The sequence below is a fragment of the Amphiprion ocellaris genome, chromosome 19, assembly GCF_022539595.1.
Source record: "Amphiprion ocellaris isolate individual 3 ecotype Okinawa chromosome 19, ASM2253959v1, whole genome shotgun sequence".
Lineage (NCBI taxonomy): Eukaryota > Metazoa > Chordata > Actinopteri > Pomacentridae > Amphiprion > Amphiprion ocellaris.
Genome location: NC_072784.1, coordinates 10,633,732 through 10,648,552, shown reverse-complemented (window position 1 = coordinate 10,648,552; position 14,821 = coordinate 10,633,732). Strand labels below are relative to the sequence as shown.

Sequence of the window (14,821 nt, the reverse complement as noted above, 5' to 3'; positions counted from 1 at the left end):
CACCTGACCAATTTTCAGAATCATATGACAAAGTATCAGGCAATGGCACGTGCAAATGTAATGACAATTTCTTCCTGTTGCCAATAGGTGGCGCTATGAGTATTTCTAAATTTATGAATGTGGATGTGTTCAGAACTGGACTGGTGTCCATCACATCAAGTTTGGTCCGGATTGGATCATTTCCAGCTGAGATATTAATAATTCAATTTTTATGGCGAGAAATCGAAATTCGCCGCGCCGCCACAGACACGCCCCTTGACGACGAGTCACCATTTTCTCTGGGAATCATCATCAATGTGTTCAGGCTTATGTCACCACATTTGAGGTGAATCTGATCAACGTGCTAAGAATAGTACATCAAAGTGTGAAAAATGTTAATTTCCTGCTACCACAAGGTGGCGCTATGACTGTGAATGTATATAACCCCATGGATGTTGTCAGGGCTGGACATTGATCACACATGTCAAATTTCAGGCAGATTGGACCATGTACAGCTGAGTTAGACACCACTTCCTGTTTCATGGCGAAGGATCCATTTTTTTGGGAGTCGCCATGGCCACGCCCTTTGAAATGAAATGAACATTTTGATAATTTTTCATCAGGTCGCGTGTTTGCATATATTGGCCAAATTTGACGTCTGTCGGACTTATCCCCGATGAGTTATTAATTTTGAAAAATTTACAGCTAATTCAAGATGGCCGACTTCCTGTTGGTGTTAGGGCGTGGTCATGATTGACTTTTTTGGGTTTCCTGATGTGCTGAATATGCATACAAAATTTTGTAGCTGTACATGAAACATCGTGCAAGTTGGCCTAATGACCAAATTTTCAATTTTCCAGGGGGCGCTATGGAGCCATTTTGCCACACACATGCGCAACTCCCATAAAATATCAAATTTTTCGCGAGGCCTGATGAGCATGCCACGTTTGATGCGTTTTGGGGTATGATAAGGCCGCCAAAAAGGCAATTCAAAAGTCCGGAAAAGAATAATAATAATAATAATAATAATAATAATAATAATAATAATAATAATAATAATAATAATAATAAAAAATAATTCCTTGCATTCCAATAGGGTCTTCGCACCATTCGGTGCTCGGACCCTAATTAATTTGTGCTGTGTTTACATGTGTTCGGTTCGTGTAGCTGCAGGAGGAAGCAGCCAATCAACTCCGTGGATTCACTTCAAACATCCAATCAAAACATTACGTCAGCGTAACGGATATAAATAAAAGCTTGTGTGTAATCTTACCGGGTCATCGCAGAGGAGCGGGGCGGTCAGGATTCACTATAACTCTGTTTAACTCCGCTCAGCGACACTGTGCTAATATATAAAACCAGCGCACCGGTGAGTTTAAACTCTCCCCTTGGACAGCCAATCAGCGCATCCCTACCAAAGGACCTGACCAATCATCGACGCGCTGTTTGGTCGGTTCCTCTAGTAGTGGAGGCGCTGACCAATCAGCGGCGCGCTGCTCTTTGTTGTTGGTGATGACATGAAAATATTGTTGTTGGAGCCTCGGTGGAGGGACACGGACGGAGCAGATCGATCCCTGCCGACGTTTCTTTTGTTTTTATTTCGGTTCGTCGGTGAAGCAGCAGCAGCGAGCTTCCGGAAGCAGCATGTCGGTGAACATGGACGAGCTCCGGCACCAGGTCATGATCAACCAGTTTGTTTTGACGGCGGGTTGCGCCGCCGATCAGGCGAAGCAGCTCCTCCAGGCGGCCCACTGGCAGTTCGAGGTGAGTGAAGCCTCAGTCCCCCGGTCCGCCTCGACCCACTGACCGGTTCTGATCTAGATTAAGCCGTGGATCAGATCCGTGTCGGTTATTTTCTGTATTTTCCGTCCGGACCGTGGCCATGCGCTCCTCTACACCGACCTGAAGTCGGTTTATGGTTCGAAGCTTCCGATCCGCCAGTTAAGGGAAAAGTTAAGGGACACTTAACTTACAGAGTTTTTTGTTCATTTCACATTTTAACGAGCTAAAACGTTTTAAAATGAACCTTAACGCTGCGTCAAACTCGCCTTCACATCTGTGATCATGTAAACAAGAGCACATTAAAGCAGGTTTAGGTGAAAAACTTCTAAAGTTAGACAGACAAATATGGATTAAACTAATCCAGAGAGGGACCAGACTGATTAAACACCATCCCTGTGAAATCTTCATATTTTTATGAAGATCTACTAAAGGGAGAATTCACAAGTCGTTTGACATGTAGACAGAGTTGGACCAGGTCTAGTTTACTGTCTATAAACAGGTCAAATCTGGACCAGACTGTCCTACTGAGGCTAAAGATTCCTAAAAACACAGTTTCTGATTTGTTTAAAACCATTAAACTGTTTGATGAAGTGCTGAAAGGGAGATTTCACTGCTTTTTGTTGCATATGAAGCACATTAAACCAGATTCTGACTAAATATCACAAAAAATAAATGGCATAATCTTGCAAAAAAAGTAGATTTTACTGCTACTGCGAACCACAGTAGACCAGTTTATATCTAAAAACACGTCACATCTGGACTTGATTATTCAGGAGAGGCTAAAAAGTGAAAACTCATCTTTTGCATAATTACACACACATTATTACATGTTTCACAAATCAGAATATGTGTTTGAAAGAGTCTGTTATCTGTAAGATTATCTGGTCCACGTTTAATGTAGTGTAGTGGGTTTAGATCTTGACCTGCTGTAATGTCTAAATGCTAAAAACACTTTCTTTTTAGCATTTTCACAAACAGAATAACTGTTTCAGGAATTCTAAAGTGGGTTTCAATCAACATTTAGCTGGAATCTAAAATGTCGAACAGTTCAAAGTCAGTAAAATGGGAATTAAAGGGAGTATTTGTCCCTCAGCAGTCTGAAGTTGTTTCCCTTAACTTTCCTCTTACCTGCGGACTCTGCACCTACGAATCAGAAGCTAACTTCCGCTGCTAGCTTTAGCCGCTGTGAGGACGTGGTGTTTACATTCCTCAGAGCTCCCTAAGCTAACCGCTATGAGCTAAGCTAACTGCTATGAGCTAGGATAACCGCTATGAGCTAACAGGTAACGGCTTTGAGCTAGCCGTTAGCTGTTAGCCGTTAGCTTGTGTTCCGAGGATTAAACAGGAAACGTCCTGTTTGTAGTCTAACGGCTGCTGACTGATAACATGTTCTCATTATTACACCATTACTCACTTTAACTACCAAACACAGGCGCTCGTTCACTGATGTGTAGATTTTAACCTGATAATTACATTATTTAAAGTAGTTTTAACCATTTTAACCCACATTAATGTCACAGTGAGTTCAGGCAGCTTCATTAAACTGTGTCTGAAACTTCTGATAATTTACTGCTAGAATCACGTGTTTTTGTAGTTTTCTTGCTGGTTTTTGTAAAATTTAATTGTCCTGTAGGGATTTATTTTGCTTCTTGACTTCAATTTGCTTCTTCTTTGACCTCTGGTGTTACTAAAACTTTATTACCCTGGTTTCTGTATCAGTGTTTCTGTAGTAAACAGTCTGGAGGTTTGGCTGCTGTCTGAAGTAAACAAACAAACAAAAAACACTGGGCTGTATGGAGCTGCAGGTTTGGTCTGTTTGTTTGTAAATCAGTAGAACGTCGTGTGTTTGTGTTGGTTTTCCAGCTCGGACTGTGAGCTGCGACATCGATCCGACTCTTGTTTGGTTATATTTAGACTGATTAAGATGCTTCGTCCTTCCAGCTGTTCTCACATACAAACATAAACTTCTTTATTAGCAGCTGAACACTTTCAGCTTCTTCTGGTAAACACTGGTAACTCTGACAAACCGTTTTCCCTCTTCCAGATCACAGATTTTATAACCAAAGTGATAAATTAGTCATAAAAGCCCTGCAGATATTCGTCTGTCAGCTGATCAGCTTCATGTGTCTCCAAACATTCGGGTCACACAGCAAACCTTTGTTTCCTTTAATTAACCAGCAGCTGGTTGAAAATACTCACAGCTGCTCTTCTAACCAGGACAGCAATAAACAATCATTTTTGGTCATGTTTCGTCTAAAAAATGTCATTTAATTTAACACTTAAAGTTCGATATTAGAGCTTTTATATGTTTTCCATCACAGCTGACCATTTTACAGTCAAGTTTTTTCATATTTTTTGCAGTTTTCTGTGTGTTGTTCCAACATTCCACCAATCAGACCTGCAAAGATTCATCAGTTCACAGGAAACTCTTTAGATAACCCATCAACAAACAACCTAAAGTCGGTTTATGAACCAACAGTTGATGGTGGCAGCTTTAAAATGTGAGAAAATGCTGCTTTTACTCTCATATGTCACATTATTTTTGACGTTACTTAACTTCATGATTGACACTTCTCCCTCATTTTTATTAATCATAAAAATAAAGCTGCAGCTCAGGATTATTTCTGGAAGTTTTGATGTGGATTTTGGTCTCTATAATGTCTGAAAACTGTAAACAAAAAGTGAATTAGCGTTTCCAAAAGATGACAAATGTCTTGTTTTGTCCAAAGTTGTTCAGTTTACTGTCACCAAGGATGAAAGAAACCAGAAAATATTCACATTGAAGAAGCTGCAATTGCTGATTTTTTAAAATAAATTACTCAAACTGATGTGTCCCTTGAATTTTTAGGAATATTCTGTGATTGCAGCTTCTTAAATTTGAACATTTTCTGGGTTTTTTTCTTCCTTTATGACACTAAACTGAAGATCTTTGGACAAAACAAGACATTTTTGGTTGGTTAGTTGATCAGCAGCCATTCTAACAGCTAATATTTTAGACAAAAATCTAATCTGTATTTAAAAATGTGAGAATTTGATGCTTTTTTTCGTGTCAGACAGCAAAGTAAAGTCGGATAAATTTGTAAATGATGATCAAAATAGTTGATTAATTTAACAGTTCACAACTAGTCGATTATTTGATTAATCGACGCAGCTCTACAACTTTAGATATTCAAATTTTGAGATCAAAACATAATAGTTGAGCTTCAGTCGACAGTGTTGTGGCTCCACTTCTAGAATATTCCATCCACCAAAGAATAAAAGAGATTTTTAACCTTTTTCCTGAACTGCAGCTTCTGTTTCTGAAGCTAAACAAAGAGGGCAAATAAAGTTTAGTTGAGTTTTCAGAGCAGCAGGTGAAATAGTTTTGAATCCTGATGGTTAGAAGAGGTTTTAAACTCTTCTGGAAGTTTAAATGGATAATTTAGAGGAGCTTCTTCCAAGGCCAAACCCTGCGACTGTTATTGTACCACAAGGCCTGTTGACACACCTGAAGGAAGTGGGACTGAAGCTTCCAGAAGTTTCCCGTCAAACCACACCTCTGATCTGAGTCACCGACTGTTTTTACAGCAATGAATCCACAGAAAGTTCAGACGGACGCGTAAAACTTCCTTTCAGCTGCGATTCGCTGCTTTTCTTCTGTGAAACCGGCGTTTGTGTTTGTTGAAATGACTCACCGACCTTTGTGTTACCGTGACAACACAACAGCCGAGCACTCAGAACAACGTCTAATTCATCAATGGAAGCACAGGATGAGTCGATTCCATGCTCAAATTAATCGCTTCTTTGTTTCAGCAGCAGTTGTTGTGTTTTTCTCCTGTTGCATTTTTCTTCACGGTGGTTCATTTTTCAACATAAAGTCCTGCAGCATTGAGGAAACAGGAGAGAGCTCAGAAATGTCTTCTGTCACTGAAAAAAGTTCAGTTTCTTTCATTCTTTAGTTTACAAAAATTGGGAAGAAAACTTGAGTCGACAGCATTTTTCCAAACAGTGAAGATATTTAACTATTTACACTTTGAATTAGTTTCTCCACTTGTAAAAAACTCTGAATTTTTGTCACCTGCCTGTTGGTCTCAGCTGAATCTGTCGAATATTTTCAGTAGAGTCGAGGAGCTCAGAATTTTTTTGTTTTTGAATCTTGTTGGAGCAAACAGTTAATTTTTGGAGAATTATTAAATGAGACGTTTAGAATAAAGATCAGCGGGTCACAGATGAGCAGTTCAGGGACCGTTGTAAAAAGTTCAAAACATCTGGCAAACTGAATATCATCGGGTTTGGGTTAAAAAACAAAACAAAGAAAGGACATTTTGTCAATTTTCTGCCATTACTACAGATAAAAGATCAAGTCGAGCCGAAACAGAAACAGAAAGAACTGAGATTTTCTAAGAAAAACAAAGAAGTGATTCCAAGAAAATCAGTTTGTTTCCTGCTCGTTGTCTCACTTCTGTTTGCTGAATGTTGTGTTGTTTCTACTGATTCTGATCTTTCAGTTCGACCCCTGATCAAACATAAAACTGTACTGATCGTGTTGCGTTCGTGTGTCCTCAGGATAAAACCTGAACATCTTCAGTTTGATATGAAGTTGGATTTATGAAGCTACAAGGATACATTTATTATAACATCCGTTTTCTAGTCGAGCTGCAACAGCTAGTCGATTAGTTTTCGACTATTAATTTAATTTTAGTAAAAGATTTATCAGTTTTATAGAATTTTTAGGAAGATTCTGTGATTGCAGCTTCTTAAATTTTAATATTTTCTGGTTTGTTTCTTCCTTTATGACACCAAACTGAAGATCTTTGGACAAAACAAGACGGTTTTGGTCGGTTAGTTGATCAACAGTCATTCTAACAACTAATATTTTAGATTTTTGCTGAGAAATTGGCTGAAACAGACAATTTCTTTGCAAAAATCTAAAATATTAGCTGCCTCTATATTTAAAAATGTGAGAATTTGATGCTTTTTTTGTGTCAGACGGTGAAGTAACGTTGGATAAGTGTTGAAATTGTGACATTAAATGCAGATTATTATACAACTGGTGTTTAAAAATGATTTTATAATCAATTTGAGTCAAAAATCTGTTCAAATAGAGCTGGAAAACCAAAATATATTTAATTTCAGGCAGTAACTATTGATTATTTACTATTTGTGTTATTTTTTAATTAAGATTTAAGTAGAATTTAACCACTTTGTACACAGGTAATGATTTTAATATTAACACAATGAATAGTACGACCAGTGATTATCTAATTAACCCCCAGAGTGTTACTGGATTTTTTTTTTTTTTAAAAACAGCAAAAAAATTATGTTCAAAGCCTGAAAAATGTGAAATTTTACTGTTTTTGCTTTAAATTATTTGATGATTACTAGAAAGCTGCAACTTCTGATTATTATTTTTTGTTTTATCAATTAATATTTTTACGTAAAAATGTTAAAACTAATACAATAAAGGGTTTAGTGTTATGTTGGACTAAAGAAACTCATTTCAAAGCTTGGATGAAGTGAATTGTTGGTATTGTAAGCTGTAAATTCTACTTAATTTCCTGATTAATTTCCTAATTTATTGATTAATGGTTTGTCAGAGTTCATGGGATTGAGAGTTTACTGTCAAGTTGAATGAAAAAGAAAAACAAATATTGTCATTTTAAAGGTTGTTTTGCAGTTTTACTTTGAAATTGTTCTTGCAGTGCTGCAACTAGTCATTATTTCTATTACCGGTTATTATAAAGATTAATTTCCTAATTCATATTTAAATATTTAACCGTCCAAAACCTCCCAGATCTTCAGTGAACAGTCAGACATGTGGAGCAGGAAAAGGAGCATTTTGAGGCTGCAGATGTTGCGTTTAATGACAAGCAGCTGCTGATTTACTCGGTTCATGATGAGTTTTTACTCTGCAGACTGAAACCTCAGCGGATACCAGAGGAGAGTCTCACTTCCTCTCTGCAGCGCTCACTTTTAGGTTATTTTTAGGTTTTCTCTCTCTCTGCTGTCCTTGAACGCAGCACGACGCATCAATGGAGTGAACACAAAAAGCGGCGACAACAAAACACTCCCTCACTCTGACATGAGTCACGTTGTACGACAAATTCCTGTAGATGCACAACTGTTGTCACACAACCAGGAGAGGAAAAGAGAGTTCAGTTATTTAGTTACAAAAACAGAAACAGAAACTGAGGAAACTCACTACTTTCGCAGTTATTACAGTCAACTCACCACATACTGTCCTACTGTTACTACAGACAGTGAACTCACCACAGACTGTTACTACAGACAGTGAACTCACCACAGACTGTTCTAATGTTATTACAGACAGTGAACTCACCACAGACTGTCCTACTGTTACTACAGACAGTGAACTCACCACAGACTGTTATTATAGACAGTGAACGCACCACAGACTAACTCTTTTCTGATTTTCTCGGCTGTGAATCTCGTTGACGTCGGTTTTTCAGGAATGTTTCGTGCAGGAAACAGCAGCTCTGTTGTGTTTCTGTCTGTTGTGTTTCTCAGCTTGTTGTTTCAGTTTCTCGAGTGTTTTTCTTCACTCTGACCTCGACTTTGTTCCCCACAAAGAGAACAAAACAAGACATCGACTCATTTCCTTGTTTGCTCAGTGAAAGCTGCTGTTTACATTTGACTCTGTAAAAATATTCATCAGAGATTCTTCTGGTTCGTCCTCTAAGAACACAGATTTAGTTTACAGCAACATAAACACCAGATGAATGTTCACATTTTTTAAAAAAAAGAGTTAAGACAGTTTTAGTCTTTTTCTACCTGATACATTAGAGTCATATCAGCTTCTGTTTGGTTTGTTGTTATAATAAAGTAGAAAACTAAGAAGAATTCATATTTGGAAGCTGGAACCAGCGAGGTACTGGTTTCTTAGTCGACTTATTATAGTTTCAGTTCTATTAAAGAAGCTTTTTGGTTTTAATGTTTCAACAGAATCAGCAACAAACAGTTTTAAGTATTTATTTGTCATTTGTGTCATTTTAAACAAAAGGGATAAAATTTCACGACCACAACTTAGAATATATATTAGAATATTTAGTTTTTTTTAAAAACATCTGAAATTAAATATCAAGGGCTTTCCATTTATTTTGTTTTTGTAATAAATGTTAAAGATCATTTTAAATCTTGTTTTAAAAAATGTACTTTAAGGACTATTTTTATATTTAGTAAAAGATTTTTAGGAATTTATGTATTTTTTTGAGTCTGAAATGAAATATCTGGTTTTCCATTTATTTTGTTACTATATTAAATATTACAGATTTTTTAAAATCTTATTTTCAAAAAATACTTTAAGGAATATTTTTATTTTTATATTTAAAGATATTTCTGAATTTATTTACTTTATTGAATCAAAAATTGAATATCTATGGTTTTCCATAAATTTTGTTATTATATTAAACATTTAAGATTTTTTAAAGTTTATTTAATCTTCAAGGAATATTTTTGGTTTTACATTTAATAAAATATCTTTATTATTTTTTTTAATTTTTCAATATTAAAAGTATTTTTTTCTGTAACAGTAAAGATTTTCAGGAACATTTATATTTTTCATACGTAACCAAATATTTTTAAGAATATCGTAGTTTCTGAATAATGAACCAAATACTGTGAAGGATTTTTTTTTTTGTAGTATTTACAAATTTGTAGGAATATTTTAGTTTTTCTTTACCTGTAGTTTTTAAAAAATAATTTTTCTTTCTTTGTTTTACGTACAGATTTTGTTTGAGCTTTGAAAAATATTTGTAATTAATTTTACTTTATCAGTATTGAATTTCTTTTGTTTTCTTTTTCTGTTAAACTAAATATCTTTGCATTCTGACTTTTGTTATCTGAAGTGCAGCAAAACCAGCAGTTTGTACTAAACAATGAGTCCAGACGCTCAGTCTTCAAAATGATTGATTTCAGTTTCTTAAGGTCTTAAAATGTGTTTTTTTTTTAACCTTGCTGTTACATGTAAATGTGTTTGTGGGAGATTTTAGTAAAAACTGTAGAAATCATCATGTGGATCATAAATAAAGGTTATTTATTGATTTCTGCGTATCGAGGCTGTTTTTAGATGTCAATAAATTAATCCTGGACCTGATATTAAACGTTTTTCTGTCTGTAACTCGGTGAAATCCTGTTTCAGACGACAGTTTAAGATGAAACTCTGCTGCATGTTGAACTTCTCTGTTTGTTTCTACAGACGGCGTTGAGCTCCTTCTTCCAGGAGGCCAACATCCCCGGTCACCACCACCAGATGGTGAGTTCAAGAGCAGCCGGAAAACAGAAAACTAACGGCACATAAAGCGACTCGCTGCTGAAGCTTTTACTGTTTCTGATGTTCTGATCCAGTCAGACTCCAATAATTCAGCAGTTAACCACTGGGACAGATGGGATGTTATTGTCAATCTCTTTAGGTCTAACTGTTTCCATCATTCTTCAGCCACTTTAAATATTTAAAATTATTAAAGTCAAGTGAATTCTGTGTCCCAAAGACACATTAAGTGACAAAAATGAGATGCAAAATGGCACAAAATGGGAAAAATGAGAGAAAACATGACAAAAATAAGACAGAGGTGCACAAAATGACAGAAGGGAAACATAACGTGAGAAAAAATGACCACAGAGACAAAACTGTCACAAAAACAACCTCATATCTTTGGATCTATTTTGGTGCTTTAATACATTTTGCAACCAATTTTCCATCTTTTTTTGATGATTGCAGCTTTAAAATGTGAGAAAAAGCTGCTGTAATCTCATTAACCATCACAGTATTTTCTGACATTATAATGGACATTTCTTCTCTTTTTGAGTCAATAATTAAAACGTTGCTGCATCTAACTATAATTTACATCATCAGTAAAGCTATGAGTATTTTCTGGATCATTTTTTTAGTCCATAAAATGTCAGAATGTGTGGAAAAATATTCGTCAGTGTTTCTTTAAATGTCTTGATTACTGGAGGAAAACAAACAGATAATCGATCTGAGACGGCTTATGTTGTGAATCAGCGCGAGATAAATAAAGTTGAATTCAAACTGAAGTGAATGTAAGAAGCTGAAATCACAGAACTTGGGGTTTAAAAGTAAAATAAAATCACTCAAACCTAATGATCAGTATAGTTTAGTGAAATGTACGAAGCTGAAATCAGAGAAATCAGACTTTTTAATAAAGAAAACTGACTCAGACTGGTTAAATAATCGGTAAAATAGTTTACAGATTACTTTAATAGTTGTGTGAATGAATGAACCTTTATTTCTGTGTCTTTCTGACGGTGTGTTTGCTGCAGTAGTTTGTCTCTGGTAGATTCTAAGTTTAGCTTCAGCTCCTCTCAGCTTCTCATCTATTTCTGGATGAACCTGATGCCGATGTTTGTTTGTTTGTTTCAAATCTCATTAATTGATGATCTAGGAGGACTTCTGGCCTTTAGCAGCGACTCACAGGGAGGCTTCAGATTTATTTACATATTTCACCCTCATTTATATATATTTACGTTTCTACAACATCGATATATACTATTTTATATATTTCTACATCATCTTCATATATATTAATATATTTTTACATAATTTCAAAAATGTGTTTTTATTACTGTAAATGTGATATTTTTGTTTGTTTATGAATTTTAAAATATTTTGAACATTTCAAACTGTTATCTGATGTTTCGGCTTCATCCCTAAACAACATAATGACAGAATATTATTCATTTATTTACATTATTCATTTCTTTGTTTATGAACACAGTAAAGGGCATTTAAACAAAGTCAAATATTAATTAAATTCTAATTTAGAAAATGACACATTTACCTAATGAATTATATTAACAATATTAATATAGCTATATAAATAAGGCAGGTAGTGCTAAACAGTGGTATAGTGAGTTCCAGGTTTATGGAGCAGAGCTCTGTGTGGACTGAGGGGATGATGAAAGTAATGAAGTCCTGGAAACGTAGACTACGACTGAAACTCTTTACGTGACATGAAAGAGGATAAATATGTGGGCAGCAGACCAACGATGGATTTGTAAATGAAATGAAGGAAAATGCAACTTTGTCGTATTTCTGCATTTTGTTGAAATCATTTTATGTAACGTTTGACTCTGAAATCCTCACTTTCTTCATTTTAACCCTCCTGTTGTCCTCATTTATGGGCACCAAAAAATGTTGTTTCCTTGTCTGAAAATTTTTTTAAAAATCAGCAAGAAAAATTCCCCACATTTCTGAAAATTTGCAAAACCTTCAGGAAGAAAATTCCAATAATTCCTTAAAAGTTTTGGGGGGAAAAAATCCTCCAAATTTGACAAGAAAATTCAACAAAAAATGAGTAAAAATCTTCCAAAAAAATCCTAAAAATATCTAAAGTGATTCCATATATATATGGAAACTTCTAATATTTCTTTAAGAACATTCACAAAAAAAATCAACCAAAATCCAGCGAATTTCGCTGGATTTTGGTTGATTTTTTGTGAATGTACTTAAGAAACATTTTTAACATTTCTTTTTTCCCCCCAAAAAATGTTCAAAGATTTCCCTAAAATGTTGAAAATGTGGGCATCAGAAGTTTCAATGTGAAAATATTTTTTTTTCTCCACATTTTCAAACTTTAAAACGGGTCAATTTGACCCGCAGGACGACACGAGGGTGTAGCTGTTATTAAGAAGCTGTTCTCCGGTTTGTTCTGAATGCTTCCGTCTCGTCCTCAGATGGTGACTCCCAGAAACACTCCCGCCACGCCGCCCAACTTCCCCGACGCCATCACCATGTTCTCCAAGCTACGAGCGTCCGACTGCGGCTCCGCTTCCTCCCAGTCGGCGGCCTGCTCCCCTCCGGCTCCGTCCTCCGGCTTCGGCTCCTTCTGGGCCTCGTCGCCGCCGAGCCACCAGCCGGCCTGGCTGCCTCCGTCCTCCCCCACCGGACACCGCTGCCACCACCAGACGCCCATGTGGCCGCCGGCGTCGCAGCCCAGCGGAGCCCAGCAGCCGGCCGTCGTCCCGGCGCTCAACGGACCCAGATGAGGATCAGGAGGAACGACGGCAGAACTGTTCAGTGTTCGTGGACTGAAGGAGAGACTCGAGGCGAGCCGGTCTGGACTCTCTGAGCCCGACAGGAGAGCAGCCATCACAGCCGTCTGTCATCCGTTTGGTAGAAACAATCCGCCGAGCAATAACCAGCAACGAGTAGAACCAAGAGACGCTGCAGAGTTTCACTGCAGAACCTGAACCGCTCCTCTCACTTCTGCTGTTTCTGGAGGTTTTCCTGCATCTGCATGAAAAATGTTCCGTCTGCTGCACAGATGTTTGTTAATACGAACAAAGATTCCTCCTGGAGACAACAAACTGAGTCTGAGCTCAGCCAGCTTGAATTTAAAGAGAGTTTTATCCATTTTTTTAACCTAAAATGATGTTTTTATTTGTGTTGTCAGCACTGGAGCTGAAACTGTTCAACTATTTCAAGCACAAATCGGAAAACGTGTCGACTTTTTGCTGTTTTACACGAGTGAAAACTGAATATTTGGACAAAGTTACACACTTGAGGACATGTAAGAGACTAGAAATCGATTTTAGTGACAACTATGCAACAATGTCTGACCAGAAATGAAGAAAAACACATGAATTATTGACACTTACTGTAGAATAATGTTCAAACAGTCCCAGTTTTCTGTGCTTTTAGGTTTTCTAAAGTATTTCTGAATCATTTCCTGTAAAATTTGACTCAACAACTGGATGGTTTAATTTAGGACGTTAAACGAAACTGTATTGGAGTTAAAATCTTATTATTCTACTGCAGACAAGGAGCTCGTTGAAGTGAAAAACTGTTGAAAATGTTCTTGGCTGCCAGGTTTGTTCAGATTTTAGAAAAAAAAAAAAACGTAAGAAATGAGTTGAAGTCGTGCAGCAGATGTGATGTTTTTCCATCCAGATGAGTTTGTAATTTCACATTTTGTACATTTAAACAGTGAGAAGTGGAAGACGAACTGTAAAGTGAAAGTTTGCAATAATCTGACGATGGGAACTGGAAAGAAGAAGAAAAGTTTTCTGTAAATAAAAGATTCTTTGAGGCCACAGAAGCAGACGGTTTCTGGAGGATCCGACTCAGTGATTTTCGCCGTTAAACCGCCGATACCTCCGACCCGACAGGATCTGAACGTCGAACTGTGGAAAAGATTCTGTTTCCTCACAGCGACAATCAGCTGATTTAAAGTTTGTTTTTTGGAGCCGAGCAGCGAAATCACAGCCGAATAGATTTTATTTTAACTTTGCAAAAAAAGGGAGGATTGTTGAGTGCTGCTTATGGCTCCAAAACAGGTGTGAACAATGGGTAAAAAGCAGGTGCTCTACAAGGACCAGGCCCGCGGATGAATAGAAATACAGAAAAAACTTGCTGAAGCAGTAACTGTGACTTGAACTGAAGCAAGAAAAGTCCGAGGCACTCTGTACTTACTCAATTAAAAGTCCTTTATTAGCTACATGGACACCACCAACATGTTTCGACACCAAGTCTTCGTCAGGGCAACATTTGTAAATGAACTGAACAGCAGGAAGTCTACTTTTAAAAAACACTTAACAGGAAGTCACATGATCGTGTGTGGTCATGTGACTCCACCCAAGTATTCATTCATAAAAGACAAATAAAATATATACACTTTGGAATATTTTCACAGAGCAATAGGCAAGCATATCATCCATAATGCATAAATAAAGCTCATTATGTAACACTATATTTCAATAATAAACCATGATGCATCATGTTAACATATAGAAGAAAATAAATAATGAAAAAATTACTGACTGCAAGGCACTGTGTGTAGAATAGGAAACAGTGGCATGAAACAGTGAGTAAACCCTCATCATCAAAGACAATCATTCAGAACACATTAATATATTTACAGAAACGGAGAAAAGTCTATTTCTTCATTTAGTCCAGGGAACACAGTTGCTTTCAAAGAGTGGATCCAGAAGGTTTCCCTCTGCAATAATCTTTTCAACCTGTCACCCCCTCGGGGAGTGTTCTCAATAACTTCAATTGCCATGATTGTGAGTTCATTAATGTTTGTGTGGGTCATGTTCTTGA

At 36.8% G+C, this 14,821-nt stretch overlaps 1 protein-coding gene across 1 annotated transcript; it reads left to right on the top strand.

Moving 5' to 3' along the window:
* The first annotated feature begins 1,491 nt into the window (after window positions 1-1,491).
* ubald2 (UBA-like domain containing 2) lies at window positions 1,492-13,827 on the top strand. Its single transcript, XM_023264214.3, has 3 exons — window positions 1,492-1,743; window positions 9,956-10,012; window positions 12,454-13,827. The coding sequence occupies exons 1-3, from the start codon at window positions 1,624-1,626 to the stop codon at window positions 12,763-12,765; spliced, it is 489 nt and encodes a 162-aa protein (XP_023119982.2). The 5' UTR covers window positions 1,492-1,623; the 3' UTR covers window positions 12,766-13,827.
* The last annotated feature ends 994 nt before the right edge of the window (window positions 13,828-14,821 follow it).

Coding starts and splice junctions, on each gene's coding strand:
- ubald2 (XM_023264214.3), top strand. CDS start 1,624: ATGTCGGTGAACATGGACGAGCTCCGGCACCAGGTCATGATCAACCAG. Junction 1,744..9,955: donor CGGCCCACTGGCAGTTCGAG/GTGAGTGAAGCC, acceptor TTGTTTCTACAG/ACGGCGTTGAGCTCCTTCTT. Junction 10,013..12,453: donor CCGGTCACCACCACCAGATG/GTGAGTTCAAGA, acceptor TCTCGTCCTCAG/ATGGTGACTCCCAGAAACAC.